At 44.1% G+C, this 18,873-nt stretch overlaps 1 protein-coding gene across 1 annotated transcript in view; it reads right to left on the reverse strand.

The window, feature by feature from the left end:
• The window catches only part of TGFBR2 (transforming growth factor beta receptor 2), an 89,739-nt gene that overhangs the window by 45,032 nt on the left and 25,834 nt on the right, over positions 1–18,873 (reverse strand). The window contains exons 2-3 of the mRNA XM_034993315.1: positions 8,427–8,595; positions 3,453–3,643 (exon numbers count right to left, since the gene is read on the reverse strand). Coding sequence (XP_034849206.1) covers positions 3,453–3,643; positions 8,427–8,595 — 360 coding nt within the window. The remainder of the gene's footprint in view (positions 1–3,452; positions 3,644–8,426; positions 8,596–18,873) is intronic.

Raw genomic sequence — 18,873 nt, forward strand, 5'->3', positions numbered from 1 at the left:
TCTTGACCAGTTACACGACACTATTTCTCTCTTTCCCAAAACAGCAAAAGTCATCTTGCTCAGGGCTCCGCAAATGAAGGGTCTTTACTGCCCTTGGAAACCGTTGATGGAATGAATAAAACTGAGTGGTTTTGTTTGATTCTTAAAGGTTCAGTGGGAGATCAATAACCACAGAATGTCTTTGCAAAGTGGATATGTCATCTGCAAGTAAAGAGAGCAGCTGTTGGCTCCGGGGTCCCTCTTCCCGCATGCTATGCTCCGGCTTGGAGCCTGGCAGGTCTCCTCTAACGAAAAGTTGTCACTAGGCCATCAATAAGGACTAACACAAATAGCCGCTCTTCTAGCTGGAATCTGAGGTCTGGGTGAGTCCAGGGGGCAGACCCTGACGCCCCGGAATTCTACACAACACCTTTTGGCAAGAGAGAGGATCCATTCTCTCTGAATGTCAGCTATCACGAATAATAGCACTGAAAATAAAGATGTGCATTTAAAAAGAAAATCTTGTGGCTCATCTTTTTCCCTTAATTTTTTTTTAAATTACTTATTTTAGAGAGAGATTGAAATCACGGGAGGTAGGGGCAGAGGGGGAGGAAGAGAGAGAATCTCAAGCAGAATCCCCCACTGAGCACGGAGCCCAAGGCGGGGCTCCATCCCACGACCCTGAGATCATGACCTGAGCTGAAATCAAGAGTCGGACGCTTAACGGATGCTTAACGCCACCCAGGCGCCCTTTCCCTCAAATTTTTAAGAAAAATGGAAGACGTAAGTAATTATCATTCGCTGTACTTGCAGATCAGAAATCTGGCAACAAGAACAGAGTACTGTACTAATAAAAATACAGCATGAAACACTTTAGAGTGTTTGTATTTGACATCTTATTTGACTCACAGTGGAGAAATAAAAATTGTTTCAAGAGATTTCATTCCTCAGTGTAAGGGACAGATGGTGGCAATGAGAGGGGAAGTGGGTCCCCAAATGGGGTGTTTTAGGTGGGGGAATTATCCCACTGCAGAGAAGGGAGATGTCTAAAAAGCAAACACTGGAGCATTTTAGGAGACTCTGAAGTCATCCCGCAACTGAGGCATCAGCTGCTCTGGATTTCCTGAGCTGTACAATGAGAAACTGCCTTTATGCTGATTATCCCGACTCATAGGGAAAGAAACAGTCTGATAATGAATAAGAGGGAAAATATAGACATGGGCCCATGATTATCACCTGAGTTGAAATACACTGAAAACTGAAGTCATGCATCTCTTAAGAGCTTATAGTAATTGTATACATCTATATCTATATCTATCTATCTATCTATCTATCTATCTATCTATCTAATCTATATATCTATCTCCAACTTACAGGCCATTTATTAACTTTTGTCCCTTTAGACAAAATAACCTCTTCCATTGTGGATAAGCCAGTATGCAAAAGGAGAGAAAAGTTTCATGGATGGTAATAAACTTGTTTGGATATTCTGCTATTAGAGATTAATTCCTTTGGCTTAAACTGGAGTTCTTTGAAAAAGTGAACTACTTGGGGAAAGTTTACAGGTTAAGTCAGGATATCAGGTGTTACCATGCTTTAGCGTGATTTAATATAGTTACATCTTCCCTCCTAACTCGAATTACATAAGAAAAATGCAAGAAATGGAGTATATAGGATGAGTGATTTTAGAAAGTGTTGTGCTGACAAGATGAGCATGTCTGACTTTGGACACTGAGAAGTTAGCATTGGTAAGGGGTTGGACAAGAAGAGCAGGGAAATGGCAGTAGGTGAAGGACACAGAGAGAGAAAAAGGTGGGTCAGCAGTGAGGGCGGGCACCAAACACAAAGCATGAGACATCATTTTCCATAGTTGGGATATACATAGTAGCAGGGATAGTGTGTTAAGCCCAGAACTTATGTTCTAAACAAATCTTTTATTGAATCAGACCTATTTTTGGGTAAAATAATCTTTCCCCACTCTGAATTTATATTCCTAAAACCAAGAGAATATTATTTTCACTATCGGACTGGCAAAATTAAAAGGCTTATGATATCCAGTGTCAAAGAAGGGACATGGAAATCTGTATACTCAGGTATCTTTGTGGGGAGGAGAATAGTTTAGCAGTGGTTATCCAGACTTAAAATGTGTATAACTTCTGATCCAAAATTTCATTTCTAGAAATGAAATTCAAGTCTTATTTTGCAGAAATATTAGCACAAATGTATAAGACACTTTTACAAAGATATTCAATGTAGGAAAAATGGAGACACCTTAATAATCTACCAATAGGGGAATGGTTAAATCAGTCAGAGAAGATAATCCATATTATGGAATTTCTAGACAATAATTAAGAGGCATGTAGTATATCCATATGTATTGTCTTGTTTAAAAGGAGGAGTAAAAGTGGTTGGGTGAAAAAATATTATCAAATAATATTTACTGTATGATCAACTATTTGCACTGAGAGGTGGATGGATGGACGGGTGGACAGACAGATGGACGGATAGATGGATAGATGGATAGATGGATGGATACATGGATTAAAGAAGGGAAGAAGGGAGAAAGGGAGGAAATAGGGAAAGAGAGGAGGTAAGGAGGGATAATATAAATGAATAATAGAGAGAAGTATGCATCCAACAAACTATCCACACTGATTATCTGTTGGGTCGGGAGTGAGGGGATGAGGCTCATGTACTTCCATTTAAAAATATTTACATGTTGGACTGTTTGAATTTTTGGTAAGGAACATACACTATTTTGTAGTTGAAAATCACTGAATAATGTTTTAAACTGAAGGAGCAGTGTGTGCCCTCCTTTCAAGCTGAGCGAATCCTGAACTTCAAAGAGGGAGGCTAGCATCTAACCTCGCCTTTCACTGCCTCCATGGGCAAACCCTGGCTCGTTACTTGCCCTCTGCATTTCAGTCCTTCTCTCAGATGGGAGTATTAACAAGTACTCTTCAGACAAATCCTAAGAACATGTACACAAAACCACCTGAGCTCATTCCAAATAAGTCTCCCTCCAGTATCCAACAGCCTCCTCCAATCTCCAGACCGGCATTTCTCAAATTTGAGCAGCATCAGAATCCCCTGGAGGGCTTGCTCAAACACAGACTGCGGGGCCCGCACCCAGAGTTTCTACTTCCACAGGCTGGGGTGGGGCCCCAGATTCTGTGTTGCTGGAAATTTCTCAGGTGATGCTGCTGCTGCCACTCCAGGGACTGCGTGAAGAACCACCACTGTCGGTTGAAGGCAAATGATAATGTGGGTCCTATAAGCCAGACTGGCTATGGGCCAGAATGAACCCTATCACTCCTGAAGCACCTCGTCCCGCCTGGTGACTGGGTTCCTAATCCACAGAGTGTAAGCTCCCTCTCCAGTCCCAGAAGACGGAGTCTGAGACCTCGGACCAGGGACACAGAGATGGACACAGAGGAAGCTGGGTTCCTGACCCTCGAGGGAAGAACACTCACCTTCGGAAAAGATGATATAGTCATTGCACTCGTCGGAGCTACAGGAACACATAAAGAAAGTCTCGCCCAACACCTTTTTTTCCTTCATAATACACTTTGGAGAAGCAGCATCTTCGAGAACGATTCCATGGTAGGTGTCCTTGGGGTCATGGCAAAGCGTCTCTAGTGTTATGTTCTCATCATTCTTTCTCCTAGGGTGCAGAAGTTCATGGCAGGGGAGAGAGGAGAAGAAAGAGAATGGATGAATATGGCCCCCTGGACAGAAAAGCAATCTGGACCATATTTCCTTCCCAAAGCTTTTTGAACAACGGCAGCTGGTTCCTGTTCTCCCACGTTAACAGGTTGTCCTCTAGTCTCCTGTGATTTTTCTACCCATTTCGCTTTTTCCATTGCGTTTTGAGTGTAAACATGAAGGCTTTCCCTGGGGGCTGTCCAGCTGGAGAACCTTACGCTTTAAATCTTAATTAAACCAAGAGAGAGGAAGGCATGGTAAGCCGAAGACTGCGAGGTCCTCAGGGTTAAACCTTCCGTCCTGAACACCCTGCCAGGCTCACACCGCGTCCCCGGTCTTATCTCACAGGGACAGGGTCACATCTAGCTCAACTGCGCTCCAAGAGCATTCCTGGGAACGCCGTGGCCGTTCCCGCGTCTGTTTGCTGGGCCCCAGAGGGCTCCGTGTGAGGGCGTAACCCATGTCGGCAGCAGGCTGTGCGGAAGGCACGGAACACACTTCCTAGATGAAGCATTGGCAGTTTCCCCGCCTCACAGAAAGGAACGGAAGGGGAAGAAATGGAAACACATGGGAAAGAACTGCACGGGGTTCTTCATTTATAGTTCAGTGAAATATTTTACACTGCCATGAACCAATTACGTCTACATGTAGGATCCCTTCACTTCACGTGTCTGAAGCCTAACCCAGCTAAGGGCTCTAAGAAGCTCTCCCGTGGCATTTGACTGAGGCCCTAGAAAGTGCTCAGTGGGCTCTATGTGTACAGTACATTTAAAAATGACATGATTAATGCCCACTATTATAATTGCAAAAGCCAAAATAAAACTCTGGCATCCTTGGGAAAGTGTATCGTCTCTGCCTCTTTCAATCTGCTTCTCTCATAAACGTGCCATCTTGGATGGTTCTGTCCAGCACCAAGGTTGGGCTGACCTCTTTCCTCTCATCTCTGACCATTTCAGATGCAAAATACCTGTTGTCTTGAATAGTCTTCTCTCCATCTGGAGGGGGAGTCTAGGGAAGGGGTAATCTGGCCCGAATGGTGGTCAGTTTTGCGAACATAATCTTCCCTGGGAAGGATTCTGAGTGCCGGCAGTTGAGGGTCCATATGTGCCTGCATGCCTGTTCACACACACCCAGCCGCTCCCGTCCCCCCCACCCACAAGCTGACTGCTTGCAGCAAACAAAATGGCAGGCAGGTTGGAGGCAAGAAGCAGCGAAAATACAGCCTTCACCTGGAAAACAGGCAGGGCCATATCCACAGTGAAAGAGTAATTTTGATGGCACCACCACTAGGGACACGAAAGGATGATATGTCAACAAGGGGATAAGAAGAGCAGAAGTGAGGGTGCAGATGGAACAGTCCAGCCAGGAATGGAGTCAATGTGGCTGAGTTCCATGCAACCCAGAGCTGACTCCAGCAGAGCCATGCGTGCCATTGTGAAGGAGTTCAAGGGTTCTGGTTCTGGAACTAACACTCAAGTGGGTACAAAAGGAGCAAGCCCTTGCTAAGCAGGTCTCTACTGGTAAAGGAAACGCCACAGTTGGAATTCTTATTCTAGCGTGGCTAGCAGGGAAGGCGTGATCACACAACAAACTATGTATGTTTAAAAATCCATTTATCCTTAACCCCTTCCCTTCCTGGGAAGTCTTGGCAAAAATGGCAGCCATGAAACAAGAGCACCTTCCTCCCTGTCCCCACAGTGGTGTGTGTGCACGTGCGCGTGTGCGCGCACGCACACGCCCAACAAGGGTTGTTTTCTGGTCTGGGTAACAAAATGAAGGCACGCTGAGTCTTCGGTGCCCCCAGGTAAAAGCATGATGTCTCTTCCTTGGGAAGCTTCTAGAGGCCAAGGAATGGAATGAAGAAGGAACTGAGTCCTGATGTAAAGCTACTCTATAACTCTTGGGCAGCTCTTCCAGAGCCTCTTGCCTTCCACCCCCTTGCAGCTTAGAGGACTAAAATTGCAGAGAGGAAATTCAGTTAGAATACTTGAGCCTGGGGAAAGTCCTTAACTTCTTTCTCCACTCACTCCTGTAATAGTGCTCCCTGGCAGGCAGAGCTGACTTTGCAAAATACCTTTGGATACAGTTGAGCATAAGAAGGGAAAATACAATGAACCAAATACAGACTTATCCTTTGTCCTGAAACATTTGCCCTGAGCCACTGAAGAGGTTTGCCACTATCCACTCACAAAAGAACCACGATAATAAAATTAATTTTGGTTCCACAAGATTTTTATCCTTGGAAAGGACTTACACATTTGACATGGTATGGGTGCATAACTGCCATCAGTTAAATGAACAAACAAATCGGCGAATGAATGAAAAGAAAGCTAAGACTCATAAAGGCACTGCAATGTATTACCAGGGTAGAGCCTTTCAGTTTCCACATCTGGCTGTTAGTTTGGGTTCCCTGGAAACAGACCTTAAGGCTGTGAGATTTCTGTGCAGAGAGTTTTCGGAGAGGCACCAGTAAGGGAAGCAGCACCCCGCACACAGTGGGGGTGGAGCCACGATGCAGATCGCAGCAACCGACTCACTGATCCCTTGGAAGCCGTGAAGCTAAGATGGCCGGTCAGAGCCATCCCGAAGGAGGCCAAGTGGCCAGACATTTTGGACTCTGGCATCAACCAGTCATGGGATGCTGGCTGCCAATGGAGAGGGGCAAACTTGAGGAGGAGCCAAATGAGGGAAGAAGCTCCAGTCTGTGGGGGTGGGGGTGGGGGTAGTCCCCTGGAGGGACTCGGGGTGATCCTTCAGCAGCTACTGCTGCCAGTCGTTGAGGGGGGAGTGCCTCAGTGCTGAGGGTGATCAGCGAGGTGTACCACAGCACCTCTCACTTCCCTTTCTCCCTCCTTACATTCCACTCCACAGGAGTATTTGTCTCTGCCGAGACAGGTAAAAACAACATTCACTGCATTAACTCTTTACGGTGGGAACAGTGAGGAGACAGGGAGGTTTCCTCTTCCCTACATGCTCACATTTCCTGAGACAGCGAGTAACATAATGCTTCATTCCAAAGACTGGAATCCTAGAGAGACTTGATTCACATTCAATCGCTGGGGTTTGTACGGTGGGTCAAGAAAAAAACGTCTTTATTAGATGAGCCTTTTTGGGGTAGCAGAAGTAAGCTCTCCTGTCACAGTGCATATACAAGTTAAGATGATCAGCAGAGAACAGAAGCAAAGAAGGAAGCGCTGAGGTCACCCAATCTGGTGTCTCAGTCTTTCCTGCACTAGACTTGATGGGTGGTCCCCCAGCATCTCCTGAACTTTGACTCCTCAGAGGAGGAAGCCTGTTTTGCTGTTGGGAAACCACATTTGTGAAAATGTTTAAACTTATACTGAAGTCTGTCCCCTGGTAAATTTTATGGATCCTCTTTCTGCCCTTCAGGATTACACAGAACAAGTTTCTTATATTTTCCACTTGAGAGCCCGTCCAGTATCTCTTAACAGAACTCATCCATGTCTTCTCTCTACTGGACTTGCTGTGTCTGATTCCATCAGCCATTCCTCACATCGTCAACTTCCTAAGCCCTCAATCATACTGGCCCCTTTGCCTCTGGACATGATCTTTGTCAAAATCCCTTTTGCAAAGGCATTGCTCAGAACTGGACCTGAATGAAGTTGGCAGGTACAACAAGGTATCACAACAGCTCTCTGCTATTAACATTCTTTTAGTGCTTGCCAAACTAGTTCATCTGCAGTATGTATGGAAATTTGCAAGTTTCCAGATCTATCATCAAGTCTAACTATATGTGGTCAAAAGACTTACTCCCCCAACGAGGAGCGGGGAGATATTTGGGTTTATATTCTCATTTGCCAACTGACCAGGAGACACATAGGTTACTTAAAAAAAAAAAAAATTGGCTGATAAATTCAAAACATCAGAATAAGTCTATAAATGTTATATTTCATTAACGAATTTATACATTTTTATAAAAGGGGGGCTCTTTTAATCTCTATTTTCCTTTTATCTCTTGCTCATACTCCCAGTCTGTAACTATGAAGGAATCAAAGGATTTGTGAGCACCATGTATGTGTGTGTGTGTGTGTGTGTGTGTGTGTTAAGGTGGGGGGAATGAGAGGGAGAGGGACAGGGAGGGAGGGAGAGAGAAAGAGAGAGAATATGAAGGGAATATGGAGGGAGGGAGGGGGAGAGAGAGAATATGGAGGGAATGTGATCTAAGAGAAATACACAGTGTTGATCCAAGAAGATGTTGCATGTAGCCTGTGGTGCTGTGAGTGACCTGGCCAGGACTTCTGAGTAAAGAATGGGTTGTTCTTCTGGTTCTCCAAAAAGCTTCCTTTTTTTTTTTTTTGGACAAAAGCTTTCCTCTTCCAACAGCCCACCTTTCATCTCCTCTCCTTCCACAGAACAAGACAGAGATTGCCTCAGAAGAACAAAGCTCCTGGTGTCCCTCTGGGGTACCAAGCAGGTGTCAATTAAAATGACAAGTGGCAAATGTCTCTCCTTCATACAGGGAAGGGGCCTCGGATTTATTGTAAATATTAACAGTCATCTTATATCCTGTCACACGCACATAAATATAGATACACATGGGTGTGTATGTATCTGAAGAAGGACAGAATCTCTCTGGAAATTACATGTAATCATTTGAAAGAGAGATGGCCTGAAAGAAAGGGATGTGTGAGGGGGCATGGAGAGAGCCCTGACTCCATGTACCCTGGTGTACATCACTTACAAAAGGGGGGGGAAACGGAGATTTTCAAAGGCCACCTTACCAGACAGCCAGACAGACTTCATGTGGCTTCTCACAGATGGATGTAATGCTGCAGTTGCTCACGCAGGATTTCTGGTTGTCACAGGTGGAAGATCTCACATCGCAAAATTTACACAATTGTGGAAATTTGATGACACCATTGTTGTCAGTGACCATCATGTTATTATTAACTGAGAAGAGGAAAGAAAGACACATTAAATGAGTATCTCACTGCTAGGCAGCCTGCCAATGAATTCCTGATGATGTTATGCAATTTCAAATGAACCAAAATAATGCCTTCACATCAGATTAGAATTTCCTTCACGTAGGCAATTTGTAATGAAAACCATGGCAGGGGGGTATGGTTGGGGTTGGGGGGAGAAGGTTTGAGTAACTTCATGCTTTTGTCCTTGATTACCATAAGGCACTCTATCTCCAAACACAATCGTTCAATCAAGAAACATAGATCTGATTGGTCCACTGCATAGTCTGGGTGCTAGGAGCACAGAGAATGCTACCTTAGGGAAATTATCCTTTAGTTGAGTAGATAGACAAGGAAACAGATGAGGGTAGGGTAACCCAAAATAGAGAGAAGCACAGAGGATACGGGATCCTGACAAGAGTCACCACCCAGATGGGCAGAGACAGGTCACAATGGAGCAGAGCTGTGCGGTGCACGAAAGGGTGTTGGCCAACTCAGAGGAGACACTGTAGGTGAGGCAGGACACTGCCCTCGTTCTCCTGACCTGCACAGGAAGAGCTCTAAGGGCCTTCTTTGCAAGAGACTGGTTCTAGGGGCGCCTAGGTGGCTCAGTCAGTTAAGCGTCTGCCTTTGGTTCAGGTCATGATCCCGGGGTCCTGGGATCAAGTCCTGCATCGGGCTCTCTGCTCAGCAGAGAGTCTGCTTCTCTCTCCCCTCTGTGCTCTCTCTCTCAAATACATAAATAAAATCTTAAAAAAAAAAAAAAAAGAAAGAAAGAAAGAAAGAGACTGGTTCTAATTGCTTTGAGGAAAATCTGGTGATTAACCAACACTGACTGTCTCCGAGACAGAATCCCAAACATTGGCGAGGTTCAGAGCACTGGAGTCCTGCAGGTGTGGAAAAGCTGAGTTCCACCTTGAGAGTCTGCTCTCCGCTGCCTCTCTGACTTCATCCCCCACCACCAACCCATATTTACTCCTTACTCATTACCTTTTAGGACACATGGGCCTCCCTGGAAGAAGCCAAGTTCCTTCCTCCTCAGAGCCTTTCACTTGCAATTCCCTTTGTCCCCTTTCTGGTCGCCAATTAATGTCACCTCTTCATCCTAAAGCAGCCCACAAGTAACTGGCATAGGATTCTGTTTTATCTCCTGCACAACTATCTCACTCACTTACTTGTTTATAATCTATCCACCAGAATGCAAGCTCCTTGAGCTTTTGTCTGCCTTATTTCCATACTGGGTCTCCAGTGTCAAGAAGAGGACCTGCTCCACAGAAGGTATCCAAAAGTATTTGTTGAATGAGTGAGTGAATAGTGAATACACAAGGACTGAATAAAAGTTCACATTTGGCTCTTTATACCAAGTGGGAAACGATATAGAACTTCTTCACTCAGATGGGGAGGGTGGCGATTATAAATGCAATATTCATTCACAGTCATCTATAGCATATTATAAGGCAGACCATTCTTAGCAAAACACATGCTACATGTTGAGAGACCATTAAAAAAGATGTAACAGTGCCTGCCCCATCTTCTTCCTCCAAGAGATCCATTTCTATTGGGAAAAGTGGAAATTAAAGGGTTGAGTTTAGGGATGCCTGGGTGGCTCAGCTGTTAAGTGTCTGCCTTTGGCTCACGTCATGATCCCAGGGTCCTGGGATCGAGCCCCGCATCGGGCTCCCTGCTCAGCGGGGAGCCTACTTCTCCCTCTGCCTGCCGTTCCCCCTGCTCGTGCTCAGTCTCTCTCTCTCTCTCACACAAATAAATAAAATCTTAAAAAAATAAATAAATAAAGGGTTGAGTTTAGAGAGTCAAGTGAAGTAAGACAAGGTTATGAGGCATTTGGTCAACAAACATGAACTTAGAGACACTTTCAGGCTAGACTAAGAAAGATTACATGCCTAGACCACCTATAGCACTGGACCAGCCACTGGCTATTAGGCAGCTGGGAGGTGTGCTTCTCCCAGGGCTCTCCCTTGGAAAGGCCTAAGGAGAGCCTCCTCATCTCCTCCCTGTGTCAAGTATGCTCCTGCCTACAGCCAGACAAACAACTTCAACGCCCTCCCATGGTCTCTCCCTGCCCCGTGAATTTTTGATTTCTGTCATCCACACTTTGCCACGAAACCCTCCTTGTCGCTTAGGCATAGCACCTGTTTCCTGGGTCTCTAAAAATACAAACATATATAAATTTCAGATTTGCTTTCTTGTGGTAACATTAAATATAGAAGAAAAAAAAAACAACATTCATCCCTCTCAGGCCTCAAGTTCATTTCAGGAAGTGTATTTTTAGGCAACAAACTATTTTGAAATTTGTCTCCCAGACCAAGAGCTTTATGCTAAGCTAAAAATACAAGCCAAAATGCTTTCTGAACTTTGTGTTCAATTTGGGACTAACACGACAATGAATACATATATTTTTTCTACAATAGTTAGAGTTGGATCTATTTGTGAAGCAACTAATTTAACCCTTTAGATTTCCCTGTAAGACGGGGTAAAACAACAAAAATCTGGGTCATGTTTTGTTTATATGAAATTTTTTTCATAGAGTATGTTTCACACAAACAAACATGTATTTGCAGATTAGGAAGCTTTGTTGTTTTTAAATATAAAATCAAGCCTCCATGAAATGGAATTCAACCTTCTCACATTTTAGGATTTTAGCCTGTATTAGTAGTTACCAACTTTGAGGGCATGTTAGAATCAATCACCTAGGGAGGTTTAAAAAAATAATGAGGCCTGAGTCCCACTTCCATATATGCTGATTTAATTATTCTGGAAGGTGGCTTGAGCATCGAGGTTTTTCGAAGCTGCCCAGATATTCTAATGTGCATCCAAGGCAGAGAACCCTGACCTGGAATGAGTTGAAAACAACCTGACTAGCAGAAAACAAAAAAGGTACCCCACCCCCATCACACACACACACACACACACACACACACACCTCCTGTGACAATGAAGGACCAGCCCTTCAATAAATCTGGAAGGAGATTCCTTGTAAAAACCAGGGCCCGAATGCTATGTGATGCACCCTTTTACACCTCAGATGGAAAGGAGTCCTTTGCTGGGCTGGCCAGTGCTTTTCTGACACAAGCTAAGAAGAGTGAGAAAAGCTAGAGGAGTCAGGAGTGAAAGGAGAGACGTGCCAACAGTGAGTCCGCTGTTGGAAGCCACAGGGGCGGCCACAGACGTGTTGACAAGTTTAAGTGGTTTAGATCTAATGCCTACAAAACACAATCAACAGTGAAGACACAAAAGAGGGCCATCGAGAAAGAAAAAAACACAAAAAACAATAGAGAAGGGCCACCAAGCTGCCCAGCTCTGGGGTGTCCCTCAGATCACAGTCTGCGAACGAGGCCCCTGCAGACGTGCAGATGTATGAGGCCTGCTGCCTACAGCAAGGCCCAGAAAGAGCAGACCTTTGCAATGACCTCTGGGAAAAAGGCCTCCACACCTGGAGGCTCAGGCCCGCGGGGGAGGGGACGGCTTACAACGGGAATGCACGCACACCTAAGCACCTACTGTGTGCCAGGTAAAGTATGTTACCACATATCACGTCATAAGCACCCAGTAAGGAGGCCTCTTTTTTCTCTTTATTATCGTAAAAGCAACCATTGCGAAGGTGAACAGACTTTTTAGCTTGATCAGCTTCTTCTTCCCTTTTTTTTTTTTTTTTTTGCAAAATTTGAAAGCCTTTACCTAGAGCATATTCACTACAATCCCCCTCCCTCCCTCCCTTCCCTAGCCAGCCACTCCCTAGCTAATTGGCCTCAGGAGGCCCCCCACCTTGACAACTCTGGCCAGTCAATAACGGTCAGCCTCCTCTTTAAGCCAGCATTCTCCCTTGTGAATATGTCTGTTGGTGGGATAGGGTGAAGTGTAAAGGGCAAAGCTGCCCTCAAGCTTTGTTGGAGGTCACCTAATTTGGATAAAAACGCTATGGAGTCATGATGGGGAGAAGGGGCCGAGAGACATACGTACAAAGTTGTGCTCATCATTGCAGAAGGCTGACTTACAGACTCCCTGAAGACCTGTAAACCCTTACTGAAGAATCCAAGGACTAGCCGAGTGTCCTCCAGGGTCATGGAAAACACCCTAAGTAGTTCACCGCTAATCAGAGTGGGGTGCAGGGCTCCCGGGGGCAGGAAGGGTGGTGATGGCTATTCACTGTAGGCTCGGATTACATCTGTGCATTCCAGTCATCGGGAAAAGAAGTTACCATTGTGACCACGGGTATCAAACACCTTACGTTTAATAATGTTCATGAAGCCTAAGTCATGAAGAATAAATGGATATATGTGAACAGCCAGGGACAAAGTTATTACCCTAAACAGCACAACAAAAGCCATCTAATTAACCCCAGAATAAACCCTAACCAACTTCAAAATCACTTCCAATTCAGGTTAAATTACTCTCCTGCGTCTTTAATTAACATATTTTCATATTAAGGTAGTGTATTTTAGTGTCTCTAGGACCTCTGTGCGCAGCTGACAATCCTCCGGGAATTTTCTACCCATAACAGGCAAATTAGCTATTCAGAATGTCCCCCAGAAAGAGGTTTCAATAAGAGTGTCTCTCACCTAGAAAGTCATTCACTAAAGGAAGTAAGCATGGGCAGCTTCTTTCAGCATATGATGGGATCACATGGCACATCATATTTCACTTCTCTTCAAACAAACCCATGAGTAATATCAAGCCCTTCAGTCTAGGTCACGCTGCCTTCCTCATTTTAGGACACATTTTCCCCAAACTCATTGCCTGAAGACACAAGTTCCAGGGTTTGAGAACATGAATTAAGTCAATCCTTAGCTGTGTCTATTTCTGGAAAAGTACTGTTGGCTTTGAAGTTCAGTGATGAGCAGCCTAATAAGGCTTGGGTTTACTCCAGATCAATGTAGGGAATTTTGGATATAAATTCTTAGTCCGTATCTTTGGAACAGTGTCAACTATTAACTGAACTAGTAGGTAAAAATCTCAAGACTCTACAAATAATCTTAAACACTTTGCCAGGAAGGCATTCACATACCTTTGAATTCATGCATCTATCTACTCTTGTTTAGGGGTGTGTTTTGGGGGGGCACCTAAGAATTCATTTATTCTACAGACACCTGTGGCTGTCCTGCTTAGTGCTGTATGTTTCAGAGCAGGACCAGGAAAACCAATACAACTACGTGCAGCAACTCAAAGAATAATCCATGGCAACTGGCAAACAGAACTCAGTATGCTTCTCAGCCGTGCTTCTCAGATGCTAAGAGGGACACAAAGCTTTTGGGAATACGTTTAACCCACAGGTGTGGGGTTGTGTATTGGCTCATGCAATAGGGGGGCTGGCAAGTCTGAAATTTATAGGGCAGGCCAGCAGGCTGCAAACTCAGGCAGGAATGAATGCGGCAGTGTTGAGACTGAAATTTCTTCTCCGGAAAACCTTTTCTGCTCCCAAGGCCTTCCAACTGATTGGAAGAGACCCAGTCACATTACCGGGGGTAAACGACTTTACCTAAAGTCAACTGATTGCAGTTGTTAATCACATTTGCAAAGGACCTTCACAGCAACGCCCAGGTTAATGTTTGATGGAAGAACGGGGACCCGAAACCTGGCCAAGTCCTCATTAAAGTGAGCATTACAGGTAGGAGCTGAGACCGGTCCCAGGTTATGCCCATGAGGCTGGTTCACATGTTGAGCAGGAAAGTGAGGGTGAACCCAGTTTTTGACTGGCCATTATTTTCCCTTTCTCCACTCATGCTGGATCCAGCAAAATTAAATACTATTCCTCACCTTTTTTACAAGCATGTCTCATCTTACAGTTCTTTCCATCTGCTTTTCTCTTGAGTCTGGCCTCTTAAACGATCACAGGCCCAGAGGCTCTGATCACCATATGGACCCAGAATTGAAAGACTTGTTCTCTGAAAGAAGGTTTTTAATTGCAGTTGGCATTTCAGAGTCAGACACTGAGGCAACCATCTGGCAGGCAGCCGCCATGGTCTGTGATGCTGGCAACAAACACCCACGGCCCCCGAGACCAGGTGGGACAAGTGTATGGGCCCGTCACACACGTCCTCCCCTCCAGAACAAAGCTGCAAGTCAAGCAGCCTCAGAGGAGTCCATCCCCTCATGATCCCCCAGGAAAGAAAGACACTTCCAAGTGAATAAAATACTTCGGCCAATTACTATAAACAAACAAAAAACACCTCGTGATTAAGTCAAAGATATTTCAGGAATATTTTTCTTCTCCACGGCATACCTGGAGAGTCTAACACAATGCAATACCTTCTTTTTTAGTTTTAAAAGTGCTTGAATCCTCATTCTCTAAGGAATTACAAACATCTTGAGAGCAGGGGAGGTGGGCTTTCCTTCAAGTGATGGTTCCACATGGTCCCTGCGGCACCAGGATCACTATGAAACCATCACATAGCTAACTTGGGGACCAGGGTACGGGGAGGAGAGAAATAGAGACAAGTGGCCTGAATACATCAATTCTTTCATTTTTTTTCAGAATATTTTCATGCAAATGTTCTGTAATAATAATACTTTTTTTAAAAAAAAGAATTTATTTATTTATTTGACAGAGAGACACAGTGAGAGAGGGAACACAAGCAGGGGGAGAGGGGGAGGGGGAAGCAGGCCCCCCGCGGAGCAGGGAGCCCGATGCGGGGCTCCATCCCGGGACCCTGGGATCATGACCTGAGCCGAAGGCAGACGTTTAACAACTGAATCACCCAGGCGCCCCTCTGTAATAATAATACTTTTTAAAAAACCTCCCAAGGATGACCTAATCAATACTCTAAAATCTCTTTGAAATGGCAGAAAAATCATTCCAGTCATTCCACACCGAAATTGCCTACCACATGGTCAACAGTTAAGGACTTGTCAAGTGTCTGTGATATTCTCCACACAGTAAGAGATTTAGAACACACCTCAGCTTGGTCCCCGCCCTCTTGTGGCTTACATTCTAGTTGGAGAAGCAGAATTATCAAACGTTACCTACTTGCCTTTAAATGCAAGCATGAGGTCAGGAAAAGAAAGAGAGCTGCTATAGGAATATCTAGTTTCAAGGAGGAGTCTGTCCTTGAAGAATGGCTGGTTTTGAGAGGCAGGGGAAGGACAAAAAGGTACTCTGAGCTGAGAACATTGCTCAGATCAGGAGAGGCTGAGCAGAATGAGGGATGCAGACAACGTGGAGACGAGATCTCTGAAGACAGAGAATCATTCAACAAATATGCATCCTGCATTTTGCATATGGGAAGGCTGAGGGGCACATGCATGCTCTGGTGTGTATGCTGTTCATACGCCTGGCTTGACCCAAATGAGATTTACAAAAGGCAAGGAGAGTTGAGAAGGCAGAGAAAAAGTCCTGGCAGAAGCAACGAGGGCCAAGAATGGAATCTCAGACTTTGTCCGCCTACTCTCATAATAGAAATATTCTACTCAAGAAATGAACTGAATAAACTCAAGGCCTGGTTTAAAAACTTAAATGTCAGGGGCTGGCAAATAAACTAATGAATCTGGACAGTTGTCAACCATCCTAATAAAACTTCACTGAAGCATAGGTAACAATGAATCAGAGAGGAGGGGTGTGTGTGTGCGTGTGTGTGTGTGCGTGTGTGTTTCCTCCCTCTTTGACTTGTTCAACTGAGGAATTTAGCTTTGAAGGTTTGTTTTCTTGTGTTCTTGTTTTTGATTTTTTAGCCTTTCTGGCTAAAATGAGTTGAATTGTTCACTATGGATTGCTTTAAGGAAACTGCATAAACAAACATAGAAATTTGTATTCACCAAACAAGTAAATTAAGGGATTAAAGCATGCTTCAAAGGGATTCATCCAATAGGGTACTTTAAATTGAAAACTTGACTGTGTCTTTAAAAGAGGATTTTTAAGATTTGATGTACAAGGAAATTTTTAAAAGCCCTATATAGAATAAAACAAGCTGTAGCTGAATGGAAAAATAATTGGCATTTTCTAGGGACAAACATAAAATAACTGAGCTGGGGTTTCGATTGCAAACTTCTCAATTGAACACTCCCCAGCCCCTAGAGCTCCAAATAGCTCCCAATGTGCACACTCTGTTTTCTTGCTTAGCCCTGAATTTCTTGGATCGTTGAGGATGAAGTGCAGCTTGAGTTCTCCCAACACTTGCCGAATTTGCTTTCTTTCTTTTTTTTTTTTTTTTTTTTGGATATATGTCCCAGAATCAGGTCACATATCAGGTGACAAAACCCAAACATTTAAAATGACTCTTGCAGATGGAAATATCTATCTTATTGCCAAAGGCAGTATTTCAGAATACTAGCATTTTTGCCATATTCAAAGAGCTGAAAAACTTTCAACTCTCGCAATCATCCTCCTTCATCTTTAATAGGATCTAGTAGAAAAACAGCCCTCAGAGAGCTGGGCAGGGGTGAGTAGCTGGCAACAAATACCACCGTCCACACTTGGCAATTTTAGTTTATCATTGAGAAAGCTGATTTTCACAGCGTGTTTATCTGGCAAATCCTAACTGTCGAGACTTTGAGATGAGCCGACACCAGGCGCATGCAGGGGCTGGGGCTGAGGAAAAGAGGAAACTGGTTGAAAAAATTAAGCCACATCAATGCAAATGAGATACTATACCAAGTGAAGGGGTACAATTTGGCCCTATTTCACATACTGTCAAAATATTAACTGTTCTTTTGCTGGGAAATGCTTGAAAGTTGGTACTTTATGTAAAGCAATAGTAACTGAGAAAACAATTCTCCCTGAGTTGATACGACTTGAATGGTATATACTGTGGCAACAAGCAAAGGGACCCAGAGATTACTGCAAGTAAATATGATTAACTAACTCCTTGGTGACAGTCAAAACAGCACTGGTAAAAACCTGATAGAGGCAAGATAATGAGCACACGATTTATGGAGTGCTATCGCATTCCAATTCAGCTCAAATAATTTGTTACCAGAAAAATCAGCCGACGTAAACCAACATGCATCACGTATCTGCTCTGTGAGCGGCTTCATATTAAACCGTGAGGGCAAGAGTGGATAGTATAAGACATAATCCTTTTTCCTCAAGATGCTTACGTTCTTGCAGGGAACCAAAAAAAAAAAAAAATGTACAAAAATGATTTTTATCTAAAGAACCTTGGAAATGGAAAGGCTCTTCATAAAGATGTGCTTCTTAATGAAGTTATTCATTTAAGATTTAAACAATACTTTATCTTGAAGTGCTGAGGCACTTCAAGGGCTGAGGCACTAATGCCAAATTCCAAAACTAATAGAAAATCTGGGAAGGGATTTTTTTTTTTAAAGGTAAAAACTATTAGAGAATCAGAAAAATAGGCACTCGAGATGAGCCATTTGCTTCAACGAAGCAAGGAATTTGGCCTGCATATCAATTTCCTGTGAGATTGGGCTTTTCATTTAGAAATTTCTCTGTAGAGGCTTTCTCCCCTTCTCCTCAAAATGTGCATGCCTGGTGCCTGAGAGGTTTTTCAATTACAGTTGTATTAAGTATGTGAAAATACTGGTCAAAGCAGATGATTCCCCTAATTCCCACTCTGGAAAAGGGTGGGAAATACCATAGCACTCAGGTGAAATACTTCTTTAAGGGGTAAGGTCCCAGATGCTTGGTTTCTGACCACAAAGTAACCTGGGAGTAGACCAGGCTGGGAGACAGGACTGCATGAGCCACGTACAGCCCCCTGATGTGCTCTGTTTGGCCTAAACTCTTTCTTTTGAAAATGTGACCCAAGTTTTAAAATGAGGATATTTCACATGAAAAGCCATATTTCCAACTCCAATTAAGAAACTAAAAAGATGTGGCAGCAGTGGGACTACAGGGTCCCCTGATGACAGTCCTCAGTCAGCTGGTAAGGGGCGGTGGGCCCTTGAGGTGGCACGAGGACTCCTATGTTTACACTCCCTGGTACTCCCTCGTGTCTCCTACCTAGCCCTGTCTGGCCCCTGTGGCCATCTGAATTTTCACCATAAATGATTTATTAACATGTCCACTCAACTCTTTCTTCCAGTATTGGAGGTTTACTTATTTTTTTAAAGATTTTATTTTGTAGTTATTTCAGAGAGAGAGGTGGGGGCGAGAACACAAAGGAAGAGGGAGAAGCAGACTCCCCACTGAGCAGAGAGCCCAATGTGGGACTCGATCCCAGTACCCTGAGATCATGACCTGAGCCGAAACAAAGAGTCAGACGCTTGGTATTGGAGGTTTAACTGGAATGCAAAAATTCATGTATAACTCTCTAATATGGATATTTTCCAATATGTATTTGATTCACTAATGTGG

The sequence above is a fragment of the Mirounga leonina genome, unplaced genomic scaffold (genome assembly GCF_011800145.1).
Source record: "Mirounga leonina isolate KUSES-001 unplaced genomic scaffold, KU_Mleo_1.0 Mir_115, whole genome shotgun sequence".
In the NCBI taxonomy this organism is placed as follows: Eukaryota; Metazoa; Chordata; class Mammalia; order Carnivora; family Phocidae; genus Mirounga; species Mirounga leonina.